This window comes from Myotis nattereri, assembly GCF_964212035.1.
Source record: "Myotis nattereri genome assembly, chromosome: 16".
Lineage (NCBI taxonomy): Eukaryota > Metazoa > Chordata > Mammalia > Chiroptera > Vespertilionidae > Myotis > Myotis nattereri.
The window spans coordinates 3,285,143-3,309,022 of record NC_138091.1 but is presented as its reverse complement, the minus strand read 5'-3'; the positions used below and the strand labels follow the sequence as shown (position 1 = coordinate 3,309,022).

The 23,880-nt window shown below is 67.6% G+C and overlaps 2 protein-coding genes across 5 annotated transcripts; one reads left to right on the top strand and one right to left on the bottom strand.

Moving 5' to 3' along the window:
- Positions 1–1,425: 1,425 nt before the first annotated feature.
- On the top strand, positions 1,426–9,268 carry SREBF1 (sterol regulatory element binding transcription factor 1; the record flags this gene model as incomplete). Of its 4 annotated transcripts, XM_081109524.1 has the most annotated exons (18): positions 1,426–1,861; positions 2,194–2,366; positions 2,444–2,581; positions 2,674–2,895; positions 3,495–3,609; positions 3,833–4,041; positions 4,259–4,460; positions 4,593–4,771; positions 5,000–5,261; positions 5,339–5,505; positions 5,631–5,799; positions 6,202–6,310; positions 6,612–6,721; positions 6,856–6,988; positions 7,126–7,291; positions 7,672–7,872; positions 7,970–8,081; positions 8,575–9,268. In XM_081109524.1, 18 exons carry the CDS (start codon positions 1,426–1,428, stop codon positions 8,796–8,798), a joined length of 3,327 nt encoding a protein of 1,108 aa, XP_080965650.1. In that variant the 3' UTR covers positions 8,799–9,268. The 4 variants fall into 4 exon arrangements, with proteins under 4 accessions (XP_080965650.1, XP_080965652.1, XP_080965651.1 ...); XM_081109526.1 differs by lacking the exon at positions 2,674–2,895 and having other exon boundaries at positions 3,549–3,609; XM_081109525.1 differs by lacking the exon at positions 2,674–2,895.
- A 1,297-nt stretch (positions 9,269–10,565) lies between these two features.
- RAI1 (retinoic acid induced 1) lies at positions 10,566–23,438 on the bottom strand (the record flags this gene model as incomplete). Its single annotated transcript, XM_081109523.1, has 4 exons — positions 10,566–10,927; positions 11,360–11,409; positions 14,762–14,855; positions 17,964–23,438. 4 exons carry the CDS (start codon positions 23,436–23,438, stop codon positions 10,913–10,915), a joined length of 5,634 nt encoding a protein of 1,877 aa, XP_080965649.1. The 3' UTR covers positions 10,566–10,912.
- Positions 23,439–23,880: the final 442 nt, after the last annotated feature.

Sequence of the window (23,880 nt, the reverse complement as noted above, 5' to 3'; positions counted from 1 at the left end):
CCGGGGTGGGCGGGGCCGGGGCGGGCCCGGAGGGGAGGCGCAGCCGCTGATTGGCCGCGCCCGCTCACCCCATGCCCGGCGGCGGCGGCGGGAGGCGGCGGGCGGCGCGCAGCGGGCAGGTGACAGGTGCACGGAGACCCGCGGCGGGGCGCCCGGCGGCGCGGAGCATGGACTGCACGTTCGAAGGTATTTCCGAGGACCCTCGTGACCGGCCGGCGGCTGTCAGACACGATCGGAAACGCCGCGCCGGCTCCGGGGCGGGCGCCCTGCAGCCCCAGGGGGGACCCCCGGCCGCCCGCGCTCCCAGCCGGGCCTTTGGGGCGAGGGCGCCGCCCGCCGAGGATGGTCTTTCTGTCGCGGCGCGAGCGCCGGGTGCCTCGCCCCAACCCCATTCGGGGTCCCGTTCGCTTTCCTCTGGGGCCTCAGTTTCCCCGTCTGTCAACGAGGCGCAGTGAGGTCGGCGAGGGAGGGGGGAGCCTGCAAGGGACAGTGTGTGATGACCGTCACAGCCTCGGGGCCCACAACGTGTGTCTGTTTGGGGGGCTGAGAGGCACCCCATCTCGCTCTGTTGGAGGCCTTAGGGAGCCACCGCAGTAACCTGGGCCTGGGCACCTGCGGGAGGAAGGAGCCAGGCAGCCTGAGGGCAGCTGTGCCGGCTGCCGGCTTCGAGGCCTGGGGTCCCCTCCCCTCCCCTCCCCTCCGGATGTGGCCAAGGGATGAGGCCACAGGCCAGGAGGGAGGCCCAGGCCCGGGCCCCACCTCACCCCAGTGTGGACGGCCCGAGAGCTCAGGCTGAGGGTCTCAGGGGCTTTGGGGGCCCCAGGGTTGTGCTCATGGGTCCTGCAGGGAACTTGGACCCAGTGGGTAGCTGCCCATAGTGGGTGAGAGGGCCCCGGGCAGACCCGCCAGCCTGCTGCTTCCCAGCTGGAGGAGGCGCCTGCGGCCAGGCTGGGCCGTCGGGGAGAGGGTGTCCTGTCTGTGCAGGAGGAGGCGTCAGATCAGACACTGTTGCTGTTATGGAGGGAAACCAAGCCCAGAACAGGGTCCCAGCGTGCTCGGTGCGGCAGAGTTTGGGCTTTGCCCGGAACATGCGGACACTCGCTGGCACACACGTGGCCGGCAGCTGCCTCTGCTCCGAGCTGTCTGTCGGGTGGAGGAGGGGTGGTGAGGGCCGCGCTGCAGTCTGCAGCCTCGTGCCCAGGTCCCCGTTCTGTCTCAGCCGAGGTGTGGGCTGAGTTAAGGGGCCTCGGGGCCCTGGGCATGCGTTGCCCATGGTGCAGCGACTTTCTGATAAGGGGAGGCACCACTATGGCTCCTGTCATGGGTGCCTTCACATGGCAGCCGTGTGGATGGGGCGTGCACATGTGTGACGTTCTTCCCGCGCCAGCCCCGCTCCTGTCCTCATGTCTCGTCTCCTCCCCAGACATGCTCCAGCTCCTCAGCAACCAAGATGCCGACTTTCCAGGCCTGTTCGACCCGCCCTACGCTGGGGGCGGAGCGGCGGGCGCAGACCCCGCGCGTCCGGAAGCCCGCTCCCCGAACGGCTCCTCTCCACCGCGTGCCACTATGAGCTCCCCACTGGAAGGCTTTCTGGGGGGGCCCAAGGCCATCCCCCCACTGTTGTCCCCTCCCCAGCCTGCGTCCGCATTGAAGATGTACCCACCTGGGCCTGCCTTCTCCCCCGGGCCTGGGATCAAGGAGGAGCCAGTGCCACTGACCATCCTGCAGCCCCCCACCCCACAACCCCTGCCAGGGGCCCTCCCGCCCCAGAGCTTTCCGGCCTCAGCCCCGCTGCAGCTCAACTCGAGCCCCAGCCCCGTGCCGGGCTATCCCAGCCCCGCTGCCGGAGGCTTTTCCACAGGTGAGGGCGTGAGGAGGGAGGGGAGCTGGGGGGGGGGGGATCGCTGCAGTGTGGGTGTCGGTAGAGGAATTCGCAGGGGGAGACATGGGTGCTCTCAGCACTGGGTTCTGTGGGGTTAATAAGCTTTGCCTCTCACTCTGCTGGACGTCACTTCAAGCCGCCTTCCAGACTCACCTGGCTGGCGGGCAGGCACCTCCACTCAGAGCCCAGCAGGGGCGCCGGGAGGAAACAGACCAGAGTAATGACTCGTCCAGGTTACACAGTGACCGGCCCGAGGCAGGGCTGAGCGTGGGTGAGAGCAGCTGGTTCCAGCCCAGCCTTTATTTCTGCAGGGACCCCTCCAGGGAGCACCCCACAGCCTCGGCCTGGCTCGCCAGGTGGCCCGCCAGTCTCCGTGCACGCCCAGGTTCAGAGCGCAGCCCCCCAGCCACTGTTGACAGCCACAGCCCCCACCACAGTGGCCCCTGGAACAGCCACTGTGACCTCACAGATCCAGCAGGTCCCGGTAAGGGGTTTGGCCAGGCGTGGGGGTGGCAGCTTCTGGTCCAGGCACAGTTGAGAGCGGAGGCCTCCCTGTCGCAGGTCCTGCTGCAGCCCCACTTCATCAAGGCCGACTCGCTGCTCCTGACGGCCGTGAAGGCAGACCTGGGAGCCCCTGCGAAGGCGGCAGGTGTTGGCTCCCTGGCCGCTGGCGCGGCTGTGCAGACCGGGCCCTTGCAGGTGGGTGGCATGGGCAGGGCAGAAGGGTAGTGGGTCTACACATGCAGGCCCGCCTGGTAACCCCGCCTGGCTACCCCTGCCTGGCTCCGCAGACCCTGGTGAGTGGCGGGGCCATCCTGGCGACAGTGCCGCTGGTCGTGGACACTGACAAGCTGCCCATCAGTCGGCTGGTGGCCAGTGGGAAGGCCCTGGGTGCGGCCCAGAGCCGCGGCGAGAAGCGAACAGCCCACAATGCGATTGAGAAGCGCTACCGCTCCTCCATCAATGACAAGATCATCGAGCTCAAGGACCTGGTGGTGGGCGCTGAGGCGAAGGTGCCAGCACAGGCAGAGGGCACTCGGGAGGGAGGCTGCTGGGGGAGGAGGAGGCCTGGGCCTGATGTGGGGGCGCATCAGTCTGCTGGTCTGGCCACTTTATTTATTCGGCTAAACGTTGGGGGACTCCCTGTGCCCCGGGGCTATTCTAAGCACCAGGGATAAAGAGAACAGACACAAGCCCTCCTGTCTCAGAGCTGACGTCCTAGTTGGGGTGACAATACATGAGAGATGAGTGACGGGTGGACGGCCCCAATGGCTCACGTTACGCAGGGAGAGGACTGGGAGGTGCCAACGAGAATCAGGTCAGGAAAAGCCTCACCAAGTGTCAGGTGTAAGGCAGGGACTTGGGGGTGAGGAAGTGAGCCATGAAGGTGGCAGTAATGCTGCTACCAGCGGTTAGTGAGGCACTGTTGTGGCATTTTACGTACTAACCCTCATGCCCCACCTGTGAGGTTGGGTGCACCAGGGGAGGAGCATTCCATGTAGCAGGAACAGCCAGTGCAAAGGCCCTGGGGCAGCTGTCCCACCAGCAGCCCCACCCCCTGCTCAGGTGCCCACCTGCCAGGCCTGACTGGCCACTGTGCTGTCTCCTGCAGCTGAATAAATCTGCTGTCCTGCGCAAGGCCATTGACTACATTCGCTTTCTACAGCAGAGCAACCAGAAACTCAAGCAGGAAAACTTGAGTCTGCGCGCTGCTGCGCATAAAAGCAGTGAGTCCTGGCCTCCCAGGGCCCCTCGCTCTGGCCCTGCCCCACCCCGTCTCGCCTTAAGCTCTGACCCTACAAGGACCCTAGGCCCTTAGCTTCTCTTTTCCCCTAAATTAGCCCTCAGAAGCTAGGCCAGCTCCCAGTTCCCTCCCCCAGGGCCCTAAGTTGATGTGGGTGGGGCGGAGTCTCTACCTTAACCCCCACCCCACTCCTCTCCTGCCTGTAGAACCTCTGAGGGACCTGGTGTCAGCCTGTGGCGGTGGAGGAGACGCCGACGTGCCCATGGAGGGCATAAAGCCTGAGGTGGACACGCTGAGCCCACCGCCGTCGGACGCAGGCTCGCCCTCCCGGAGCAGCCCGCTGTCCCTCGGCAGCAAGGGCGGCGGCGGCGGCAGCGACTCGGAGCCCGACAGCCCCGTCTTCGAGGACAGCCAGGTGGGGCCTGCGGGGTGGCCCCTGCCTGGCTCCCAGCGATACCCTCTGACCCCAGGACTGGGTCAGAAGCCCAACATGTCCCACCTCCCATTTTATAGAGAGAAAGCCTGAGGCCCGGGCACGTGGGTCCCCTAGTGAGGGTGGGAAGAGCGCTGTCCCTCCTGCCCCAGCCACGCTCCCCAGACCCTCTGCGGTCCTCACCCTGCCCGCCCCCCAGGCGAAGCCGGAGCCGCCGCCGCCCGCCCACAGCCGGGGCCTGCTGGACCGCTCCCGCCTGGCCCTGTGTGCGCTCCTCTTCCTCTGTCTCTCCTGCAACCCTTTGGCCTCCCTGCTGGGCAGCTGGGCTCTCCCTGGCCCCTTGGATGCCACCAGCACCCACCAGGGCTCTGGACGCAGTGTGCTGGGCACTGAGGACAGAGGTAGGACAGGCTGGCATGGGTGTCTTCGCTGGGTGGGGGCGGGGGGAGTTCCTGGGGATGCAGACTCCAGGCCTGTGGGCTTGGGCTCTGCATGCCTTGTGAGCTTTGCCCCCAGCCTCTGTCTGCCCGCAGAGGGCCCTGGCTGGGCGCCGCGGCTGCTGCCCCCACTGGTCTGGCTGACTAACGGGCTGCTGGCGCTGGGCTCCTTGGCGCTTCTCTTTGTCTATGGAGAGCCAGTCACGCGGCCCCACTCGGGCCCTGCCGTGCACTTCTGGAGGCACCGCAAGCAGGCGGACCTGGACCTGGCCAGGGTAAGGGCAGCCCGGAACGGGGTGGGCCCTGGCATCACCCGCTCCTCCCTGCCCTCCGGGCGGGCCAGGAAACCAGCCTGTCCTCTCCGCTCTTGTCGGCTGCTCAGTCTCCCCCTGACCCGCGGGCCCAGCTCAGCGCTGCGGGGACCCCAGCTGGGGGGACCTTCAGAGCTGGAGGGATGTGCTCAGGGCGCTCTGACCTGGCTTCACCAGGAACCTTATTCCCAGGGGGACTGCGCCCAGGCCTCCCAGCAGCTGCAGCTGGCCCTCCGGGCGCTGGGCCGGCCCCTGCCCACCTGCCCCCTGGACCTGGCCTGCAGCCTGCTCTGGAACCTCCTCCGCCACCTGCTGCAGCGGCTCTGGCTGGGCCGTTGGCTGGCGGGCCGGGCTGGGGGCCTGCAGCGGGACTGCGCTCTGCAGGCGGATGCCCGCGCCAGTGCCCGGGACGCGGCCCTGGCCTACCACCGGCTGCACCAGCTGCTCGCCACGGGTACGCGGGCACGGAGCCGGGCGGGGGCTCCTGCCGCCTTTGTGCCGCCCCCGCCTCACGCCCTGTCCGCCTCCCAGGGAAGTACGCGGGCGGGCGCCTCACTGCTGCCAACCTGGCGCTGAGCGCGCTGAACCTGGCGGAATGTGCGGGGGACGCCGTGTCTGCGGCCACGCTGGCTGAGATCTACGCGGCCGCTGCACTGACTGTGAAGACCCACCTCCCGCGGGCCCTGCACTTTCTGACAGTGAGTGGGTGGGGCTGGGTGCGGGGGGAGGGGGGGCTGGCAGCTCTGACCGGCTCCCGGGGGCTGCACAGGATGAGGCCCGCGGGCACTGCCGGGGCAGTGACAGCCCACCTCCTTCCCCACAGCGCCTCTTCCTGAGCAGTGCCCGCCAGGCCTGCCTGGCGCAGAGTGGCGCAGTGCCCATTGCCCTGCAGTGGCTCTGCCACCCTGTGGGCCACCGTTTCTTCGTGGATGGGGACTGGGCCGTGGGCAGCCCCCCGAGGGAGAGCCTGTACAGCTCGTCTGGGAACCCAGGTGCCCTCCTCAGCCTTTGTTCTCCACTCCCATTTCCTAGCCTCACTCCTGCCGCGTCCCTGTCCCTGCATCCCGGGTGTCCCTGGCCACCCCGCCCGCTCCTGGCTGTCTGTTGTTGCTTTGGGGCTGGTCTCTCAGGCCTCTTCAGAAGGAAACGAGTGGGGTGCGGGGCAGGTGGCGAATGTGGGCGGTGACCTGTGCCCGCCCCTGCCGGTCAAGCGGGAGGGCGGAGCAGGTGAGGGAGCTCAGGGAGCCGGCTCCACCAGCCCAGGTAGGTTACGCTGTCAAAGGCCAGGGGCAGGGTATTTATCCACCCACTTCCCGTCCCGGAGCCAAGCCCCGTGTGCCCAGGAGGGGGATGTGGAGACGAGGCAGTTCCCCCTCACCCGCTCCTCCCCGCAGTGGACCCCTTGGCCCAGGTGACCCAGCTGTTCCGAGAACACCTCTTGGAGCGAGCACTGAACTGCGTGGCCCAGCCCAGCCCCAGCCCTGCATCAGCCGATGGGGACAGGTGAGTGTCCCGTCCTCACGCCCCCAGGAGGCAGGAGCCCCCCGCTGTGCGGTCTGGGAATGGCTGAGTCTGGGGCTTGTGGAGGTGGCCAGAGCAGGTGGCTGTCCGCTCACCATGGTGGCCTCAGGTGGGTCTCAGCTCCTCACCGGAAACGGGCGTGTTTCCCCCCAGACGGGCAGGAGGTGACAGTGCCACTCAGAGCCAGGACAGCAGGCTGTGCTGTGGGGGAGGGGTGAAGGGCCAGTGCCCCCCGGACGCCCGGGGCCTGGCCGCCTGCCCGAACTCCAGTCTCCCACCGCAGGGAGTTCTCCGATGCCCTGGGGTACCTCCAGCTGCTGCACAGCTGCTCTGATGCGGCCGGGGCCCCGGCGTGCAGCTTCTCCGCGGGCTCCAGCATGGCCGCCGCCGCCGGTGAGCCCTGGCCCTGCCCCTGACCGCCCACCCCGCCCCTGACCGCCCACCCCGCCCCTGCTCCACGGCAGGGCGGCCTCCGGTGCAGGGCGGCCGTTTCAGGGACGCTCCCATCTGCACCCCTGCTCCCTCAGGCACAGACCCGGTGGCCACGTGGTGGGCCTCGCTGACGGCTGTGGTGGCGCACTGGCGGCGGCGGGACGAGGAGGCTGCGGCGCGGCTGTACCCGCTGGTGGAGCGCCTGCCCCGCGCCCTGCAGGAGTCCGAGTGAGTGCGGGCCAGCCCCTGCCCTGTTCTGTGCGGTGGGGATCCCCACGGCCTTTGCCATGAAGCTGGAACCAGGGTGGGGGGCTCGGAGGGCCTGCGCCTGCTCTGACCCCCCTCCTCCGCCCTGGCCCCCACAGGAGACCCTTGCCCAGGGCAGCTCTGCTCTCCTTCAAGGCTGCCCGGGCCCTGCTGGGCCGCAGGAAGGCCGAGGCTGGCCCGGCCAGCCTGGCCCTCTGTGAGAAGGCCAGTGGGTACCTGCAGGACAGCCTGGCCACCACCACAGCCGGCAGCTCCATTGACAAGGTGAGGGGCGGGGCCAGGGCCCTGCAGGTCTGCGGGTGGCGGCCTTTCCACTCCTTGCAGAAGACGGGGTCGCCCAAAGGAGCAGGACTGGGGGCCCAGCGGGCTTTGCTGCCTGGCCAAGGCTTGGGTCCAGGGGACAGTGGTTACCCGTGTTTAGCCTCCGGTTCCCGCCCGCTGAGGAGGGCTGGGTGCGCAGTTGGCAGGCGGTGGGCGTGGGGCCTGGAGAGCGGGCGGCCCCGAGGTGCATTGCTGTTGCATTGCATGTGTGAGGTGGGTGCAGTGCCTCGGCAGTGCAGCCCGGAGCCGGCCCCTGGCACCGCAGGCCCCCCTCCCCCCCAGGGCTGGAGCCCCCGTGACCCTGCCCTGCCCGCCACCCCCAGGGCATGCAGTTGCTCCTGTGTGACCTGCTCCTTGGGGCGCGCACCAGCCTGTGGCTGAGGCAGCAGCCGTCGGCACCAGCCCAGGCCTCGCAGGGCCAGGGCAGCGGAGCCCAGGCCTCAGCCCTCGAGCTGCGTGGCTTCCAGCGGGACCTGAGCGGCCTGAGGCGCCTGGCACAGAGCTTCCAGCCCGCCATGCGGAGGGTGAGTGCCCGGGCGCCCCTCACACGCGGCACAGGAAGCAGCTGGTGGGAGAGGGGGCCTGGCCTGAACCCTGATTCACCCGGCCCCTCCTGCCCAGGTGTTCCTGCATGAGGCCACGGCCCGGCTGATGGCGGGGGCCAGCCCCACGCGGACGCAGCAGCTCCTGGACCGCAGTCTGAGGAAGAGGGCAGGTGCTTGCGGCAAAGGCGGTGAGAGGGGCAGCCTTTAGGGGGGGGCCTTAGGGGGCGGGGCCTTTAGGGGGCGAGGTCTTTAGGCCTTTAGGGGGTGGGGACCTTTAGGGGGTGGGAACCTTTAGGGGCGGGGTCTTTAGGCCTTTAGGGGGTGGGGACATTTAGGGGGCGGGGCCTTTAGGGGCGGGGTCTTTAGGCCTTTAGGGGGTGGGGACCTTTAGGGGGCGGGGCCTTTAGGGGGCGGGGCCTTTAGGGGGCGGGGCCTTTAGGGGGCGGGGCCTTTAGGGGGCGGGGTGGGGGCGCTGGGCCAGCCTCATCCTCTCGCCCAGGCGTGGAGCAGCCTGGACAGGGTGTGTGTGAGAATTGCAATGAGCGACTGTGGGATGCGTGACTGCCCATGTGCCTCCCAGTCTGTTCTGCGCGCTGCCCAGAGGGTCTGAGGCTCCCAGAGGCCTGGGATGGGGGCGGGCAGGGCGACGCCCTGATCGGCTCTGCGGTGTGTCTTGTGCAGGCGCCGCGGAGGTGGAGCTGCGCCCCCGGCGGGAGCACGCCGAGGCCCTGCTGCTGGCCTCCTGCTGCCTGCCGCCCTGCCTGCTGGCGGTGCCCGGGCAGCGCGTGGGCATGCTGGCCGAGGCGGAGCGCATGCTCGAGAAGCTCGGGGACCGCCGGCTGCTGCACGACTGCCAGCAGATGCTCATGCGCCTGGGCGGCGGGACCACCGTCACCTCCAGCTAGACCCGCCCACGCCCCGTGTGAAGGGCCTGGTTGCCCTTGGGCTGTGTCGCGGCTGGAGCCTCGCAGGCCAACGGCAGCGCCAGAGGCCCCAGTGCCGACGATGCACCCAGGGGCCGCACTGCATCGGCAGGAGATGGGGACGAAGGGGAGATCCTTGGGGGCTTTTGCCTCTTGACCTGGGAGGCCCGAGGGAGCGGGACCCCGACACCCCCTGCCCACTCGCCAACCCGAGGCACCGAGGCCAGGATGGTGCTGGCCTCTGGTGGCCGGTCGGGGAATTGCAGGAGCCCGTCGGGTCTGTTGCCGCTGCTCCGCAGGCACCCGGTGGAGGGAAGAGGGTGCATCTCCCTTAGCTGAGGGGCCGATGGCTTTCCTGGCCTCTGAGGCTCAAGTGTTACTTTGCCATTTATAAACTTTATTTTCATAGGTTGAGAAGTTTTGTACAGAATAAAAAATGAAATTATTTATAATCTGGGTTTTGTTTCTTTGGGGAGGGTGTGTGCTTCCGCGGTGCCGACCAGAGGGGTCCGGGGTCTTCCCCCGACATAGGCCTGGACCCCACTGACCTCTGAGCCACGCGTTTGGGCCTCTACCCCACCCACTCCCAGGTGGCATGGACGACAGCTCAGTGTCCTTGAGGATCTGCTGACAGTCTACAATCCAGTCCCCCTGAATGTCTGGGGAGCACCCACCTTTCCCCCGTCATCCAGGCACCTGCGGGGCCTGCACCCTCTGCCCTGGGCTGCGGGCGATGTTAATTCAGTGGCAGGGCCTTGCGTTCTGGTCCTGAGAAACATCCGGAAGCCCGACTCCGCTGGCGCCCTGAGCTGCCCCTTCTGCCCCACGCCCACCTGCTCCTCCAGCCCGCCCGGCCCGGCCCGGCCCATCTGCTCCGAACCCACGGGCTGCAGACTTCCAAAACAATCGTATCTTTATTGACTTTTTTCTGAATGCAATGACTGTTTTTTACTCTTAAGGAAAATAAACATCTTTTAGAAACAGCTCGATACACACAATCTTCAGTGTGAAGCAATATACTAATAAGAACACTAGTCTTAACATTTACAGTCTTCATATATATTATATATATGTATATGTATACATATATATACACTATATAACGAGGCCAGATATAATACACACGTTTACCATTTTACAGTCTATGTACAGGAAGTTGCTAGGTGCCCCGGTCTGGGGCTGCCTCAGGCCTATTGAAGCACGGACAGAGCTGAGGGCAGGGGGCCCAGGGACTGGCCTGGGCTGGGGGGCCGCTCGGGACAGGCGCCCTCGCTGTGCCCCCCGGGGCCTGTGCTGAGGCGTGCGCGACGACGGCAGCGACACACGGAGAAGCGAGCATGTTCCCCACATATGTACATTCTATGCAACATCGAGGGAGGGTACACAGGTTTGCACACAGATCCAGGCTGCTCTGCTGTGGGCGGGTGGGTGCTGCGGTCCCGGAGAAGGGTCGTCAGAGGGACACCACGGTCCGCTGGAGCTGGGCTCTGAGGAGACTCCTCCGGGCCCCAGGGGGATCAGGGGTGGGTGGAGGACTGGAAAAGGGAAGAACCGAAGCAAAAGGGGTGCCCCCAGTCCAGCTTGCCCCCGGGAACCTGCATCCCTTGGGCATGGCCCCCGGCTCTCCTGGCTCTGCTCAAACTACAAGCAGGTTTTGGCAAATGCTGGGTAGGAAGGGCACTCGGGCACGTCCTGGGTGCTTTGTTCCAAAGCCTCTGGCCCACCCCCTGCAGCCCCACCCCACCCCCCACTCCTAGGAGCCACCCTCTGTCACCTCCAGGCCCCTCGGCCCAGCTCCTGGGCGCAGCTGTGCGGGGAGCACCGCTGTGACGGAGCTCCCAGTGGGCGGCGCGGCGCCCACCCCTGCGGGGACCTGGGCCCCTTCCCAAGCCTGGCCTGGGTGTGGGCAGGAACGCTGTCGTCCGCCGGGAGCAGGCAGCTCCAGAACCTGCTTTCTTCCCAACCCGGGACCTGGTGGTTCGGCCCTGGGCAGCCAGATCCAAGGCCCTCAGGTCAGGGTGGCCCTGAGACGTCTCGGCCGGCTGCTCAGAGGCCCCTCCTGCGCGGGCAGGTCGCCGCTTCCCCAGCCTCGGCGGTTACAACGGAAGCCTCTGCAGGAGAAGAGCACACGCCCGCCCGTTACTGGCGCCCGGCCTGTGCGCTGCCCGCACCCCTAGACCCGCGGCCCCAGAGGCTCCCTGAGGGCGGGGCTGGGGTCTCGCCTGGAGGCAGCTGGCCCCCTGCCAGGCTCTTCCTTCCCCCCAGCCCTCGCCCTGCCCTGTCCACAGTCCCGTGCCCCTGCCTGTCCTCCCTGGTCTCCCGCCCGGGGGCCCTCCCTCAGGACCCACGAGGGAGTAAAGCATCTTTATGGGCAGCAAGTGCCGACCTGCCCAGGCCCAGGGCTGGGGCCGCCGTGGGCCGGTGGGGCTGGCATCTGGGGGTGGGGCAAGCACTCCCTCCATCGGTCCAAAGAGCATGGAAGGGCATGAGGGAAGGGAGGCCCCTCTCCAGCCCAGAGCCTCCGGAGGCCTGTGGTCACCTACCTTATGCTTGGGGCATTTCAAAGAAAAGTTATCTTCGGTGAACGCGCAACCTGTGGCCAAGAGAAGTGGGTGTGGTTAGGGCAGGCCGCAGGCTACAGGGGTTCTTTGCAAAGAGGGAGAGAGCCAGACCCATTTGAACTCCTCCACAGGCAATCTCGCGGCTGGGCCTCCGCCCGCCTCTGCCCTGCTGGCCTTCCTGTCCTCTCACCTGCCACCGCTGGTTCCGGAGGCCTTCCCGACTCCCTAGATGTAGCAGGCCCCACCCCGGCTCTCCCCGCGCCCTCTGGGGGGAGGGGCGCTGCGCCCCTAGAAGAGGCTCTGGTGCCCAGCGACGCTCACTGAACGAATGTTAAGGGACTGGGCGGTGCAGCCAGGGGTCTGGATTCGAGCATCAGCTCCTCCTCTGAGCCTTGGTCTCCATGTCGGTAATAGGGCACTAGGGCTCCCACTGTGTCCACATGGGGTAACGAGGGGCGTGTGCAGGCTCCCGCCAGGTGTGGGTGTAAACTTGCTCCCGCGGGGCCCGGAGGGGAGGCAGGCCTGGCGTGGGGCTGAGCACATGCCCGCAGGCACCTGAGTGCCAGGGCACTGCCCACCCTGGGAGCCGAGAGGCGGCTGAGCATGGCCAGTCCTTGATGCTCTCAGCCAGGGCAATGCTGTTGTCCCCACTCCGCACCTGCTGCCACCTAGGGAGACCCTGGCTTTTCCCTGGACCCCTCCCCACCCACCCACACCCTAGTCAGCCTAGTCCTGGGCTCACGCCCCTCCCTCCCATGCCCCACCTGACACTGTTCAGAATAAACCCTAAACCCACAGCCAGCCCAAGTGGCCACAGGGAGTCCTCCTGCTGGCCTGGCCAGCGGTGGTGGCTCTGGGCAGTGGCACCAGGATGGCGTGGTGGCTCGTAGGCGGAGGGGGAGGTGGGGCAGGTCTGCAGCCTGGAAAGCTCCAGGCCTCTCCGAGGCTGCCTCTTCTTTTTCCACCCGCCCCCCCCCCCCAGAAGCTGGGGGGCTCCACGTTCTGAAAACGGCCACGAGTTTCTGCACGGCAGGGCCAGCAACTGGAAGTGGGTCCCGTGTCTCCTGAGCTCAGGCAAGCCAGACCGGTGCTGGGGCTGAATTCACACTTTCCAAAGGGCTTCAGGCTAAAACCCCAGGCTCCCCCACAGCACACAAAACGCACTTCCCGCCCCCCCACCACCCCCGCCGCCCACACACAGACCGCCTAGAGGCCCTGCAGCCCAGAGCTTGAGTCGCCAGAAGCCAAGGGAAGGGGTTGCCCTTCCACAGCCAGCTTGCCCAGAGCCCTCCAGGGCCCAAGCCCCGTCCCTGGGCCCTCGCGGTGGCTGCGCCAGGGGAGCCTGCAACCTCGCTGGCACGGTGGCCTGGCCCGAGTGTGGAAAGGCAGCCGTGGGGTCCTGTCCCTGCCCGTCCTTGGGGTCGCGGCTTAGCCCCGAGTGGTGCTCCTTAAGGAGATCCAATGGGGCAGGGCAGTGAGCGGGCAGCCCTGGTGCCCTGTGGTCTGAGCCTGACCCGGATACCTGGAGAGCCCCGCGTACCCCCTGCCTGTACCCGGCTGTGCCGGGAGGCTCTGCACGCGGCCTGCTCCGGCTACAGGCTGCAGCGACGGGTCCCAGGCAGAGACCACAGGAGGACAGAGGCCACATGATTGGGAGGAGCGGCTGGCAGGGCCCGAGGGCGTCCTGCCTGAGCTGGCCCAGCGTGGACCGTGGCCCCTGCGAACTCAGCACAGCCTGCCAGTGGCCCGTGCCCTCCTGAGAAAGAAGGAGGGCTGGTGTCTGAGCAATGAAGTTGGCAGCAGTGCCTAATGCACTATGGCACCCGCCTCAGCCCTGCCTGCCCCGGGAGGGTGGCCAGCGGGCCCCGTCGCCTCTCCCTCACCTACACCCAGGTGTGGGCTCTGTGCCGAGTCTCTGGGACGCAGGTTCTACTGGACCCGGCAAACCTCCTCCCCTGCCCGGGTGCCCGGGTGCCCGTCAGCTCTCTACCCTGCCCTTTCCAGCCTCAGCCCCTTCCTGTCGCGGCTTCGGGCTGCAGAGAGCCCTCCTTTGCTGAGCTCCTTTGAAGGCTTCACAGCCTGGCACACGCATCCCACACTCACCTGGGCCCACCTCCTTTCCAAGCAAGGCTCACAGGTTGCCTCCTCTTGAAAGTCCTCCTGGATTCCGCCCCCCCCCCCCCCCAGCTCAGAAAGAATGGACCTCCCACAGCATACACTCTCTCCTTGTCTAGTCTCCGTAATTTTGCACAAGGATCGTGGTTTCCTGTCTGTCCCTCTCAAATGGGAGCCGCGAGGGGCTGGGCAGTGCTGGGGGGAGAAAGAGTACGAGATGGGAGACCCAGGGAGCCACGCCAGGTCTGTCTGTGCCGCGCTCTGTGGCCACGGCCGAGGGAGCGTGTCTGTGAAGAGGTGAGGGCTGACGGCCTGGCACAGCGTGGGCTCCCCGTTCAGTGGGATGCGCCGTGCGGCCGCTCTGACTGTGAATGAGGGCACGGGCTGGGGAAGCGGCAGAGCCCACGCTAAAATCCGGCTCCGTGCTGAGTGGAAGGTTAGAGCCAGCGAGGCCCCGTCCCCGCTCCAGCCCCTCCCCCCAGGGGCTCACCCCTCAGCCCCCTGTGTGTGCTCCCGCGGGGGCAGGGGGCGGGGGGCGGGGGGGATCCCCAGGGCAGAGCCGGAGCAGCAGGCATCCAGGGGGAGGGGCAGTGCTCCAGGGTGGGGTCATGATAATGTCACCCCTTCCAGGCCAGAGAAGGAAGGCCTTGGGGAGCAGGGCATTGGGTCAGGGGTCATGGGGGCTGGCTCCAAAACAGGAGTGAGGCTGCACTTGCTGGGCAGGGCTCCTTGTCCAGCTCCGAGCAGCTCGGGAAAGAAGGGTACGCGAACTCCAGTTTATAGATGGGAAACCGAGTGCAGAGATGCCAGGGGCCCCGCCACCAGGCTCCTTAAATCCTGCCTCCCCCACGACTGACACGGCACACGAGCAGGGTCCTTCCGCAGATGAACCAAGGCCTCTGAGCCCCGGGCAGAGCCTCTCCAGCTGCTCCGTGAACACGGTTTTGAACCCCATTCCCACCCCACGCGGTTTTTGTCATTGACGTATGTCCTTCCCTTTTCCTCCGCCCAGTGAGCTTCTATTCAGCCTCAAAGCCCTGAGATCTGACACCCTCCCCACCCCTTGGCCCTGCGGCTTTTCAAACAGCTCCCCATCTTGTGCTTTGCACCTCTGAGCACTCCGCGCTGTGGCAGGGCATCTCCACGCCCGAGTGCTGCCTAGCGCAGGCTCTGATCGGAGAGGGGCGGGGAGAGAGAGGACCGGGCAGGAGCGGAGGGGAGCCGAGCGGCGGGGCCAGGGGCTGTGCCCAGGCGCCCGAGGGCTCTCACCTGCATCGCTGGCACACGGGTAGTGGTAGGTGTGCACGCACCCTTTGTGGCAGCACCCGATGGTGGCCCCGGCTTCTTGGCAGCTGGAACACGTCTGGTGAGGAAAGCGGAGATGGTGAGTGCCCCCGAGGGCTGGGCAGGGCCCGACAGACAGGCCCTGCACGGTTCCCGCCTCCTGCCCACAAAATGGCCCCTGACAATGAGCTGGAAGGAGGCTCAGAATGGGGTGCCAATGCCCACGGGGTTGACTCTGCGGCGGCCCTGGCTGCAGCCTCGGTGGGGAACCCTTTCCGGGACGGGCAGGAATGACTGTGGGTGAACACCTGGCCGGGCACCACACCCCTGCACTGCGCGGCCTCGCCGAGCCACCCACTCAGCCTGCGCGGCCGACGGACGGTGCCTCCCTCCCGGGCAGTCGTGGCTATGACATGAGGGGCCGTGTGCCCAGCAGCCGGCAAGAGCGCCTGTGCCAGGCGCAGTGTGGCCGTGGCCGCCAGCGGGCGGGGCTGCCGCACGTGGAACGTGTCCTCTCCCACCAACTCCGAGAGCAGCGCAGGACGCGGTGACCCGGACCACACGGCCACGAAAGCGACGCCCTCAGGCAAGTGAGGCGTGCGCATCCCTCCTCCCTCGCTGGCAGCGACAAGCACTGGGCTGGGAGTCAGGCCACCCTAGGGTGAGCCCTGCCCTTCCTGGGACCAGGGAGGAGACAGCCAATCCTGAGGGGCTGGCCCACTGTGGGTCTCAAAACGGCGGTCTGCTGAGCGGGGCTGCCCATGCCCACGCTGCCGGGGAAAAGGTGGCCGGGACAGGACGACCAGGCCAGGAGGCCCTTGGAAGTGGAGCGAAATCTGGGGCCTGGGGAGGGACAAGTCAGGTCCCAAACCGTGCAGACTTGTCTAGACCACAGGCTGCAGGGATGGGGGAGGGACGCTCAGGAGAGAGGCAGAGGGTGGAGGCTAAGCTGCTGACACAGAGAACTACAGATTATGACCCCGGTTACCAATGAGCTCAGAGAGGCTAAGCAACTGGCCTGAGGGTACACAGCTCATGAATAGTTGGGCTGATAAAGACCACTCGCAAGGCTGTAATGGTCGGGTGGGGTGAGGGGGACCCAGCCCAGCAGCTGGGAGGCGGGGGAAGACCCAGTGGGGAAGGTGCCCTCTGTGCCAAGTGGGAGCAGGGGCTGCAGGGTGGAGGCTGGGCTGCTTCACACGGGCCTCTGCCAGGCGGTTTCCTTCTGCTCAGGGTGTCCCCCAGGCCAGTTCCTACCCCAAAAGGGGAGAGGAAGCAGGAGTGGAGGCCCCAGACTAGGCTCATGTCCAGCCCACAAGGAGCCCTCGGGTGCTGGGACGGGCAAAGGGTAAGGCCAGGGGCTCCTCGGCAGGCAGCCGCCCAGCAGGCCTGGGCAGACGCTTTAGCTGCGGAGCAAGGAGGGACAGGTACTCGGGCCTCTGACCCGCCAAGAGGGGCGCGGCCCTGCGGCAGGAGCCCAGGCTGGAGGGCCCAGGGGTCCAGCTATGCTGCCGCCTCCTCTCCCGGCCGGGCTCAGCAGACCCGCACCCTCAGCGCCCGGCCAGGCCTCGGAGAGGAGCCGGCCCGCAGTTCTGAGCTAGGGCTGGACTGTGCAAACCGCAAGCAGGTCCCAGGAGGCGGCAGGGCTCAGAGCAGCAGGTTGGGTGTCCCCGGGGCCCACAGCTCTGTTCCTCCAGAGAGAAGCAAGGTGAGCGCTGACCCGCCTGCCAGCTGGCTGGGCACCGAGACTCTCAGAAGGCAGTGACGCGCCCGGGGTCGCAGGCCACCCTCAGCAGAGCTGGGGCCCGCCGGCACCCCGCTGGGAGGAGGCCTGGGCTGGGGGCTGCAGGGGGCCCTGGACCCTGCCTGTCTCCCAGAGGGCGCTGCGTCAACCAGTCGCCCTCCCGAGCCAGCCCAGGCCCGGCTCCCGGGGGCAGGGAGGTGTGGTGGGGGGTGCAGGGCGGAGCGCGGGCAGGCCTGGGGCCTGAGGCGGGTATTCTTTTCAGCACCAGGAGGCCTGGACCTACTTCAGGACTCTGGGCTGCGAGGAGCCGGAGCCCAGACAGCAGGAGGAGGAAGTAATGCGTAAGGAGGGAGGGGGTGCCAGGGCTGGCTGCTGTCCAGAGCCGAGAAGGGAGCGGCGGGTGTCCTGTGGGGCCAGTGTCCTCCGTGAGGATGGAAGCCAGTGGCAGGACCCCTGGGCACGCAGCCGCCTGCGTCCCCACGCCGGGGAGACGACGCACAGGAGGCAGCGGCAGTGGCTGGCCCACAGCCAGGGGTGGGCACGAGGCGGGCGGCAAAGGGCAGGTGAGCCGGCGGAGAGGGGCAGGCCACTGGAGGTGGGCCGAGGAGGTGAGGGCGAGAGCCCGGGCTGGGCTGGAGCTCGGCCTGAGGGAGAGAATGCTGAGCCCCGGGCCCCGGCCCAGGTGCCTTCTGCTGACGGCTGCCAAGCCTCTCATGCCCTCTGCAGCCCTCGGAGGGGAGTGCAAGCAGCCCTGGGCACCCCATGCGGGCATCACCCTGAGGGGACAAGGCTCCCGCTGCTGTCCCTAGTTCTAGCCCAGGAATGTCAAGGGCACTCAGACAGGCCGGGCGTGGCTGGTGCACCCTTCACCGCCACTGACTCACTTCATCCTCCCACCCTGGAGATGCGCTGGGGAGAGCCAGGTGACGTCGAGGGCAGTGCTGGGACCGGAGCCAAGGTGTCAGCCAAGGGGCTCTGAGCACCGTTTATGAGGTCCCTGGACCTGCCTGGGGGCTCGCGGAGGGACACGCCCCGTCTCATGTTGTCTGAGGGGCTTGTCCCCAAGTCCCCACCCACTGCCTGAGGTGCTGGTGCCAGGGGAGCCTGCTCTGTGGGCACCCTGACATTCAATTCGGGGAGGCGCCCCATCCTCTGAGCCTCAGCATCTCGGCTGATTCCATGAGCATGTGAGGCCAGCGGGCCCAGAGCTGGGAGATGCCAGGTGAGTGTGCAGTGGGCACTGGGCAGCGAGGGGCCGCAGTGGCAAGCCTGGGCAAGGCGGGGCAGTGCTTGGCCTCATGGGTGCTCCAACTGCCCCAGCTCCTCCGAATACTTGGTCATGTGCTGATCGGCCCCAATCGTTGTGCTGGAGAGGCAGGGGCTCCCTGACTGCCTGTCCTGTGGGACCCGAGCCCCCCCACCCCGGCTGGGCTGGCCTCTTACCATGTCCAAGGCCACCTTCATGGCCTCCTGCAGCCCAAAGAGCTTCCCGGCCACCAGGTAGACCCCACCCGTCCACACAGCGCAGGCCTCGTGCACCCAGTGCTCCTGGGTGTCCCCGCCAGGCTCCGCGGGGGCCTCCTTGCTGCACTCATGCTTGCGGGTCTTGTCGGCCACTGGGGCCACCTCCTCACCGCCGTCCCCTCGCCCGTCACAGCAGTAGCAGCTCTGCAGCCTCCGGGACAGGCCCCGGGCGCTGGTGCGCAGCGGACCCTGCTTGGCCGTGTCAGCAGAGCCGTCGGGCCTGGGGGCTTTGCTGGCAGCGGCGGCGGCTGCACACTCAAGGCCCTTGAGTGTTCTCTCGAGGGGCAGCGAGGCCTCCTCACAGGTGCCCTCCAGCCGCACCTTCTCCTTGAGTTTTGGCTTCTTTTTGGGGAGGCAGTGTTCGGGGTAGTAGGGCCCACAGAGGTCCCCGAGGTCCTTGAAGTTGGCCGGGTTTTGGCAGAGGCAGCAAACAAGGCAAGAGGTACTCAGGGCCTTGGAGACCACGGGCCCCAGACGCATGGTGGAGGAGAGAGGCAGAGAGGGCCGGGGCTGCAGGACAGAGCCTCCCGGGAGCGTGGCCAGGGAGGTCCCAGCTGCGTCCAGGGAGGACGAGGACGAGGACGAGGAGGCAGAGGAGGAAGGTTTCCCGTGGGGCTTGGGCTCCTCCCCAGGGGAGTTGACAACAGTGCATACAGTGGTGAATGCATCTCGCTTCTCCACCCGCACGAAAGGCGAGAAGGCCGGGGCGCGGCTGTCTGCCCGCAGCCGCTTGCAGGCAGAAATGTACTTGAGGCGGATTTCAGGCTCTGCAGGATCCAGAGGCAGCGCCTGCTGCTGCTGCCGCCGCCGCTTGGCACGCCCCTTACAGGGTGAGGAGCTGGTATTCTTGGCGCGGCCCCGAGTGAGGCGCTTCCGCTTGGAGTAGTTGCTGCAGTTGGCGTGGCCCGGCTGCTTCTGCGCCCTCATCTGGGGCTGGCAGGACCTGCTCTCAGGGGGCTGGGGCGCCAGGCCCAGCTCCTCCACCTTTGGCTTCTTGCTTCCTCCACCAGGGCTGTCCTCACTGCCACCCTGCATGCTGCTGGCCCTGTCTCGGGGAGTCAAGAGCAGAGCAGGGCCCGCATGGGGCTGCTTCTCCGCGGGGCCTTTGGGGAGCCCCAGGGCTCCAGCCCTGCCTTTCCGGCTTCTTTTCTTCGGCGCCAGGACCGTCCTCCTGAGGGGCAGGGCCTCTGGGGACGTGAAGTCCTCGGTTTTGAAACAGCCGGTCGAGGACAGCTTCTTACTATTGATGAGTTTGCCTTTTAAGGATCTGTTGGATGCATTTCTGCAAAACGGGTCGCTCCCTGAAGCTGCCAGGAGCTTCTGCCCGGTGCCCACACTCAGGGGTCCTTCCGCCCCCTCCGGGCTGCCCCTGGCACCCTTGAGCCCACGGTCCTTCTCGGGGAGGGGCGGGCTCAGGGGGCTCCCAGGGGCGGCCCCTGGCACTGGGCAGGCAAACTTTTTCAGGCTGGGCGAGGTGATCTTCTGCACGATGGCCTCCAGCTTCAGGCCCCGGCCTTTGCGGGGCGGTAGCACCTTGGTCTTCATGGCTCCCTGGCCGGCCACCCGAGAGGCCAGCTTCGGACAGGCGCCGGGGGTCTCCGGAGGCGGGGGCGTCGGGCTGAGCTCGCTAGTGCCCTTGGCGGGCTTGGCTCTCTTGGGAGAAGACATCCTCTTGAAGAGGGTGGGGGAGCCCTCAGCCTGTTCCTCCTTCACGTCCCCCCGGCCGCCACCGGCATCGCCGCCGCTGCTCCGTAAGGCCAGGTTCCGCCTCTTGGTGGGGACTGGCGCCATGAAGGCCGACTTCCTTTTGAGTGCGTGGAGGGGCCGGTCAGAGAGCTTGCCGCCCGCACTGGGCTTGGGGGCCCTCGCCCGCTGGCTGGCCCGGCCCTCCTTCTGGGAGTTGCCAGAGACCTTGAATGTGGCAGGCAGGTGGCTGCTGGCAAGGAGCCTCTTGGTGGCACGGCAGCTGGGGACCCGGCTCTCCGAGGGCCGCCGCTTGCAGGAGAAGGCCTCCTGGGTCTTGCTGCGGGACCGCAGGATCATGGAGCGCTGGTCTCTGCCGGGCGTGCTGGGCGAGTCCGTCTCCTTGGTCTTGGAGCCCAGGGGGCTGCTGTCGGAGGCGACGGGCAGGGCAGCCGGGTTACTGGGGCTGGACGCCGCCTTGGGGGAGGGCTTCCCGACCCGCTTGCCAGACTTGAAGGCAGCTCGCTGCTTGCCCCCCAGTTTGTCTGGGGGGGCAGGGGTGGTGGTCAGTCCTGGGGGTCCAGGTGTGCGGGGCTCACTCAGGGCTGTGAAGGAGCGGGTGCACATCCTGGGGAGCCCTTCGGAGGCCCCCCGGCCCGGGGCCCCTGCCCCTTCCATCTGTCCCTGGGGGGGCCCCGTGCAGGATTCTGGAAGCAGGAAGTCTTTGGGCAGAACCGGCGCCCTGCACGGGGAGTCCTCGGCCTCCGGGAGCCCCCGGTGCACCCGCCGGCTCCGCAAGCTTTTGCCCCGCGGCACGGGCTCTCTCTTAGCAATGGGCGCCTCGGGGACGGCCGGCTTGTTTGGCTTCTGGACCAAGGAGGCCTCGGGGGCCAGGGCGGCAGGATCCCCCCGAGTCAACGCCCCATTGGGTCCCTCTTCCCCCGGCTTCATGTGGGACAAGGAGGACTCAAACCAGCTCTGCACCTTCGACTCGGCGCCCACGGTGGGACCCAGCAAGAGGACAGACTCTCCGGAGAGGTGGCAGGGGGAGCCCCAGCCGGCCTTGGGGTCCAGCACCTCCTCCACCTCCTCCTTGGTGCACATCAGCGGAGCCTTCGGCGACAGCGGGTCCTGCACGCTGGGCCTCTGCCCGGGGCTGCCCAGGAGCTCACACAAGGACGAGTACTCCTCCTCAGCCTCCAGGTCCTCCTTCCTGCCAGGGGCCGGCAGCAGCGGGAGGTCCCCGAAGTCTGTGGTGGCACAGCAGTGCCGGCCGTCCTCCAGCCACGCGTCGGCTTTGCCTACCTCAGGGCACTGCAGCAGCCCGCCCGCCTCCTCCTTCACCCCACCCGCCTCCTCCTGCTTGGAGTCCGGGGGCACCGTGGCCTTCTCCCCGGGCTCCTCCTCCCGGAAGCCCAGGTAGGCTGAGGCCTCGTGGGCATTCTCCTTGCCGACGCCATCCGAGGCCTTCCCACCCTGCTCCAGAGCCTTGGGGAGCTCGCTGGGGTGCAGCCCCCACCGAGGACAAGCATCCCCCAGGTTCTCCTCGGGCCAGGAGAAGGGGTTGGCACTGTCCGCTGAGCCGGTGGCGGCTGTATCGGGGAAGCAGTCAAAAGCTGCCGCGGGGTCTGTAGTGGCAGCCCCGAGGCCGGGCCCGGGGCCGAAGGAGAGGGGGCCAGGTGTCTTCTTGGGGTCCGGGGTGACGACGCCCACAGAAGGGTCTTCAAACAGCCCTGGGCTGAAGTCCTTGGCGCTGCCACCCTTGTCCAGCTGTAAGGCCTCGGGCGCGGCCTCGGGCTCCCCTGGCCGTGGCCACGTGCTCTTGGCCACGGATTCCAGGCAGGCGCCGTGGCTCTCCAGCGAGAAGGGCTTGCTGGCGTCCTTGGCGAGGCCGGGCAGCGGGGCCCACGCCTTGTCGGCCTTCTCGCCGATGGCCTCCTGCAGCCCCAGGATCTCGGAGGCCAGGTCCTCCTGCGCCAGGGCGCTGAGCAGCAGCCGCGGGCAGTCCTGCTCGCCCGCCACGAACTTGGAGAAGCTGTCGAGCGGCAAGCTGCCGTGCAGGCTGTGGAAGGAGTCGTCCGACTTGGTGGACATGTCGTCAGGTGAGGTCACGGAGCAGGTGGACACGGACTCGGGCTTGGCCTTGGCGTGGCTGCTGACCCTGGCGGGGCTGCCGCGGGCCTGGCCGCAGTACAGGAAGCTGCGCTCCAGCGGGTCCTCAGAGCCGCTCAGGTAGTCGGCCTCGGGCGGCTCGGCGTGGCTGGACTGCGGCGTGCCCCCCTGCTCGGCCGAGTAGCCGCTGCCTTCGGGGCTGCAGTGCTGGCTCCGGTGCTGCTCCGGCGTCCGGGACGCCAGGCTCTTGGCGGCCTTCCTGTGCGGCGCGGCCCTGGAGAGCAGCAGCTGCTGGACGGTGCTGGAGATGCTGGCCACCTGCGAGGTCAGGGCCGTGAGGCTCTGCAGGCTGAGGTCCGACAGCAGGCTCTCGGGGAGCTTGTCCTTCTGCAGCGGCTTGCAGTTGCTGGCCTGTGTGTCCACGGAGCTGGCGGCGTCGGTCGGGGAGGGGTTGAGCAGGGGCATGAAGTGGCTGTGGTCAGAGACGCCTGCGGGAAAAGGCCCGCTGCTGAGCGGCTGCTGGCTGTAGGGGAAGCTCTCCAGGTTTGGCATCAGCGGTGACGGGGTGGAGCTGTAGGAGGGCGAGCGGCCCATGGAGCGTGCGGGCGAGTGGCTGGCGCTGGGACTGAAGGTCTGGTAGTACTGCTCCGGGGTCCTGAGGGCCGCCTCTGGCTGGCAGTAGCCCGGGCCTTGCTGCCCATAGTGTTGGTACTTGGCAAGGTTTTGGTAATGGAGGGTTTCCTGAGCGTGGTGTCGGCTCTGAAGGGCTTGCTGCGGCGGCGGCTTCTGCTGGTTGTAGCTGAGGCGGCCAGGCGGATAGGCATGCGGGTTCTGGGCTCCCTGCCCCGGGGCCAGGCTGGTGCTGGCCGCCAGCGGCCGATCGTGGGGCTGGGCAGGCGGCACTGTGCAGCTTTTAAAGGAGTGGGTCCCCTGCCCGCTGCCCTGGCCGGCGGGAGAGTAGGTGGAGGAGGTGGGGAAGGAGGGCGACTGCTGGGCGAAGTGGCTGCCCGGGGCGAAGGGCAGCGGCGAGGCGATGTCGTTCTGCAGTTTCTGCCTCTGGAGCTTGGGGTAGGCCAGGGGCGGCTGGGGCTGCGGCGGCTGGGGCTGCGCGTGCAGGGCGTGAGTCCGGAAGGGCAGCTGGGCGCCCTGCTCCGGGTACGGCCTGCCTGGGGGCACCGCGGTCTTTTTCATCAAGTTCTCATCATATTTGCCCACCCCCCCTGACAGGGGCTGCGGCTGGGGGGCCGGCGGCTGGGGGCCCCCCCAGGCCTGCAGCCGCTCCTCGCCTGCATAGCGGCCCGGGTAGGGGCTGCTGTCCTGGACGCCGTAGCCGGAGAGCGCAGGCCTCCCTTGCAGGACCTGGGGCGCGGGCAGGCCCTTGCCTCCGCGGGCAGTGCTGGCAGCTGCGCCAGCTCCAGCCTCGTAGCCCGGGTACGGCTGTGAGCTGTAATAGTCCTTGGCTAGCAGCCTCTGCCGGTCACAGCTCAGCCCGGCCTGGCTCGGCTGCCTGTAGTCCTCCAGGCGCGGTGTCTCCTGTGAGGTCTGCTGGTAGTTCTGTTGTTTGCCATGGAAACCGCACCTTTCTCGGAAAGACTGCATGACTTGGGCTGGCTGTCTGCGAAAAGAGAAGGGGGCCGGGGAGGGAAGATGGGCATGGAAAGGGCAGGGGGAAAGCAATTCAGATGGGCCATTTCCTTTCACCGCAGAAAACCTGCCTGCCCCCCATCACCCAGCCTGCCCTCTCCCCACAGCTCTGAAAGCCCCCTTGCCGGTGCCCCCCCCCCCCCCCCCGCCAGCTGCGCACACACCGGACTCCCACCCCATCACCTGCGGCTGAGCCAGGCCAAGTGGCTGCCCTCCAAGGGGGGAGAGGAAGGGAGGTGCAAACCCAGCTGCCCAACTCTCCAGGTCACCGGGGAGATGCCCCCGGGGCTCCCCATTCTCTCCCCCATCCCTTTCAGCCCTTTCCTGAGCTCGAAATCATTCCGCACAGCAACTCCCGCCCCCGTCCCCAGGGCGCTGGATCCTGGAACCCAGCCTC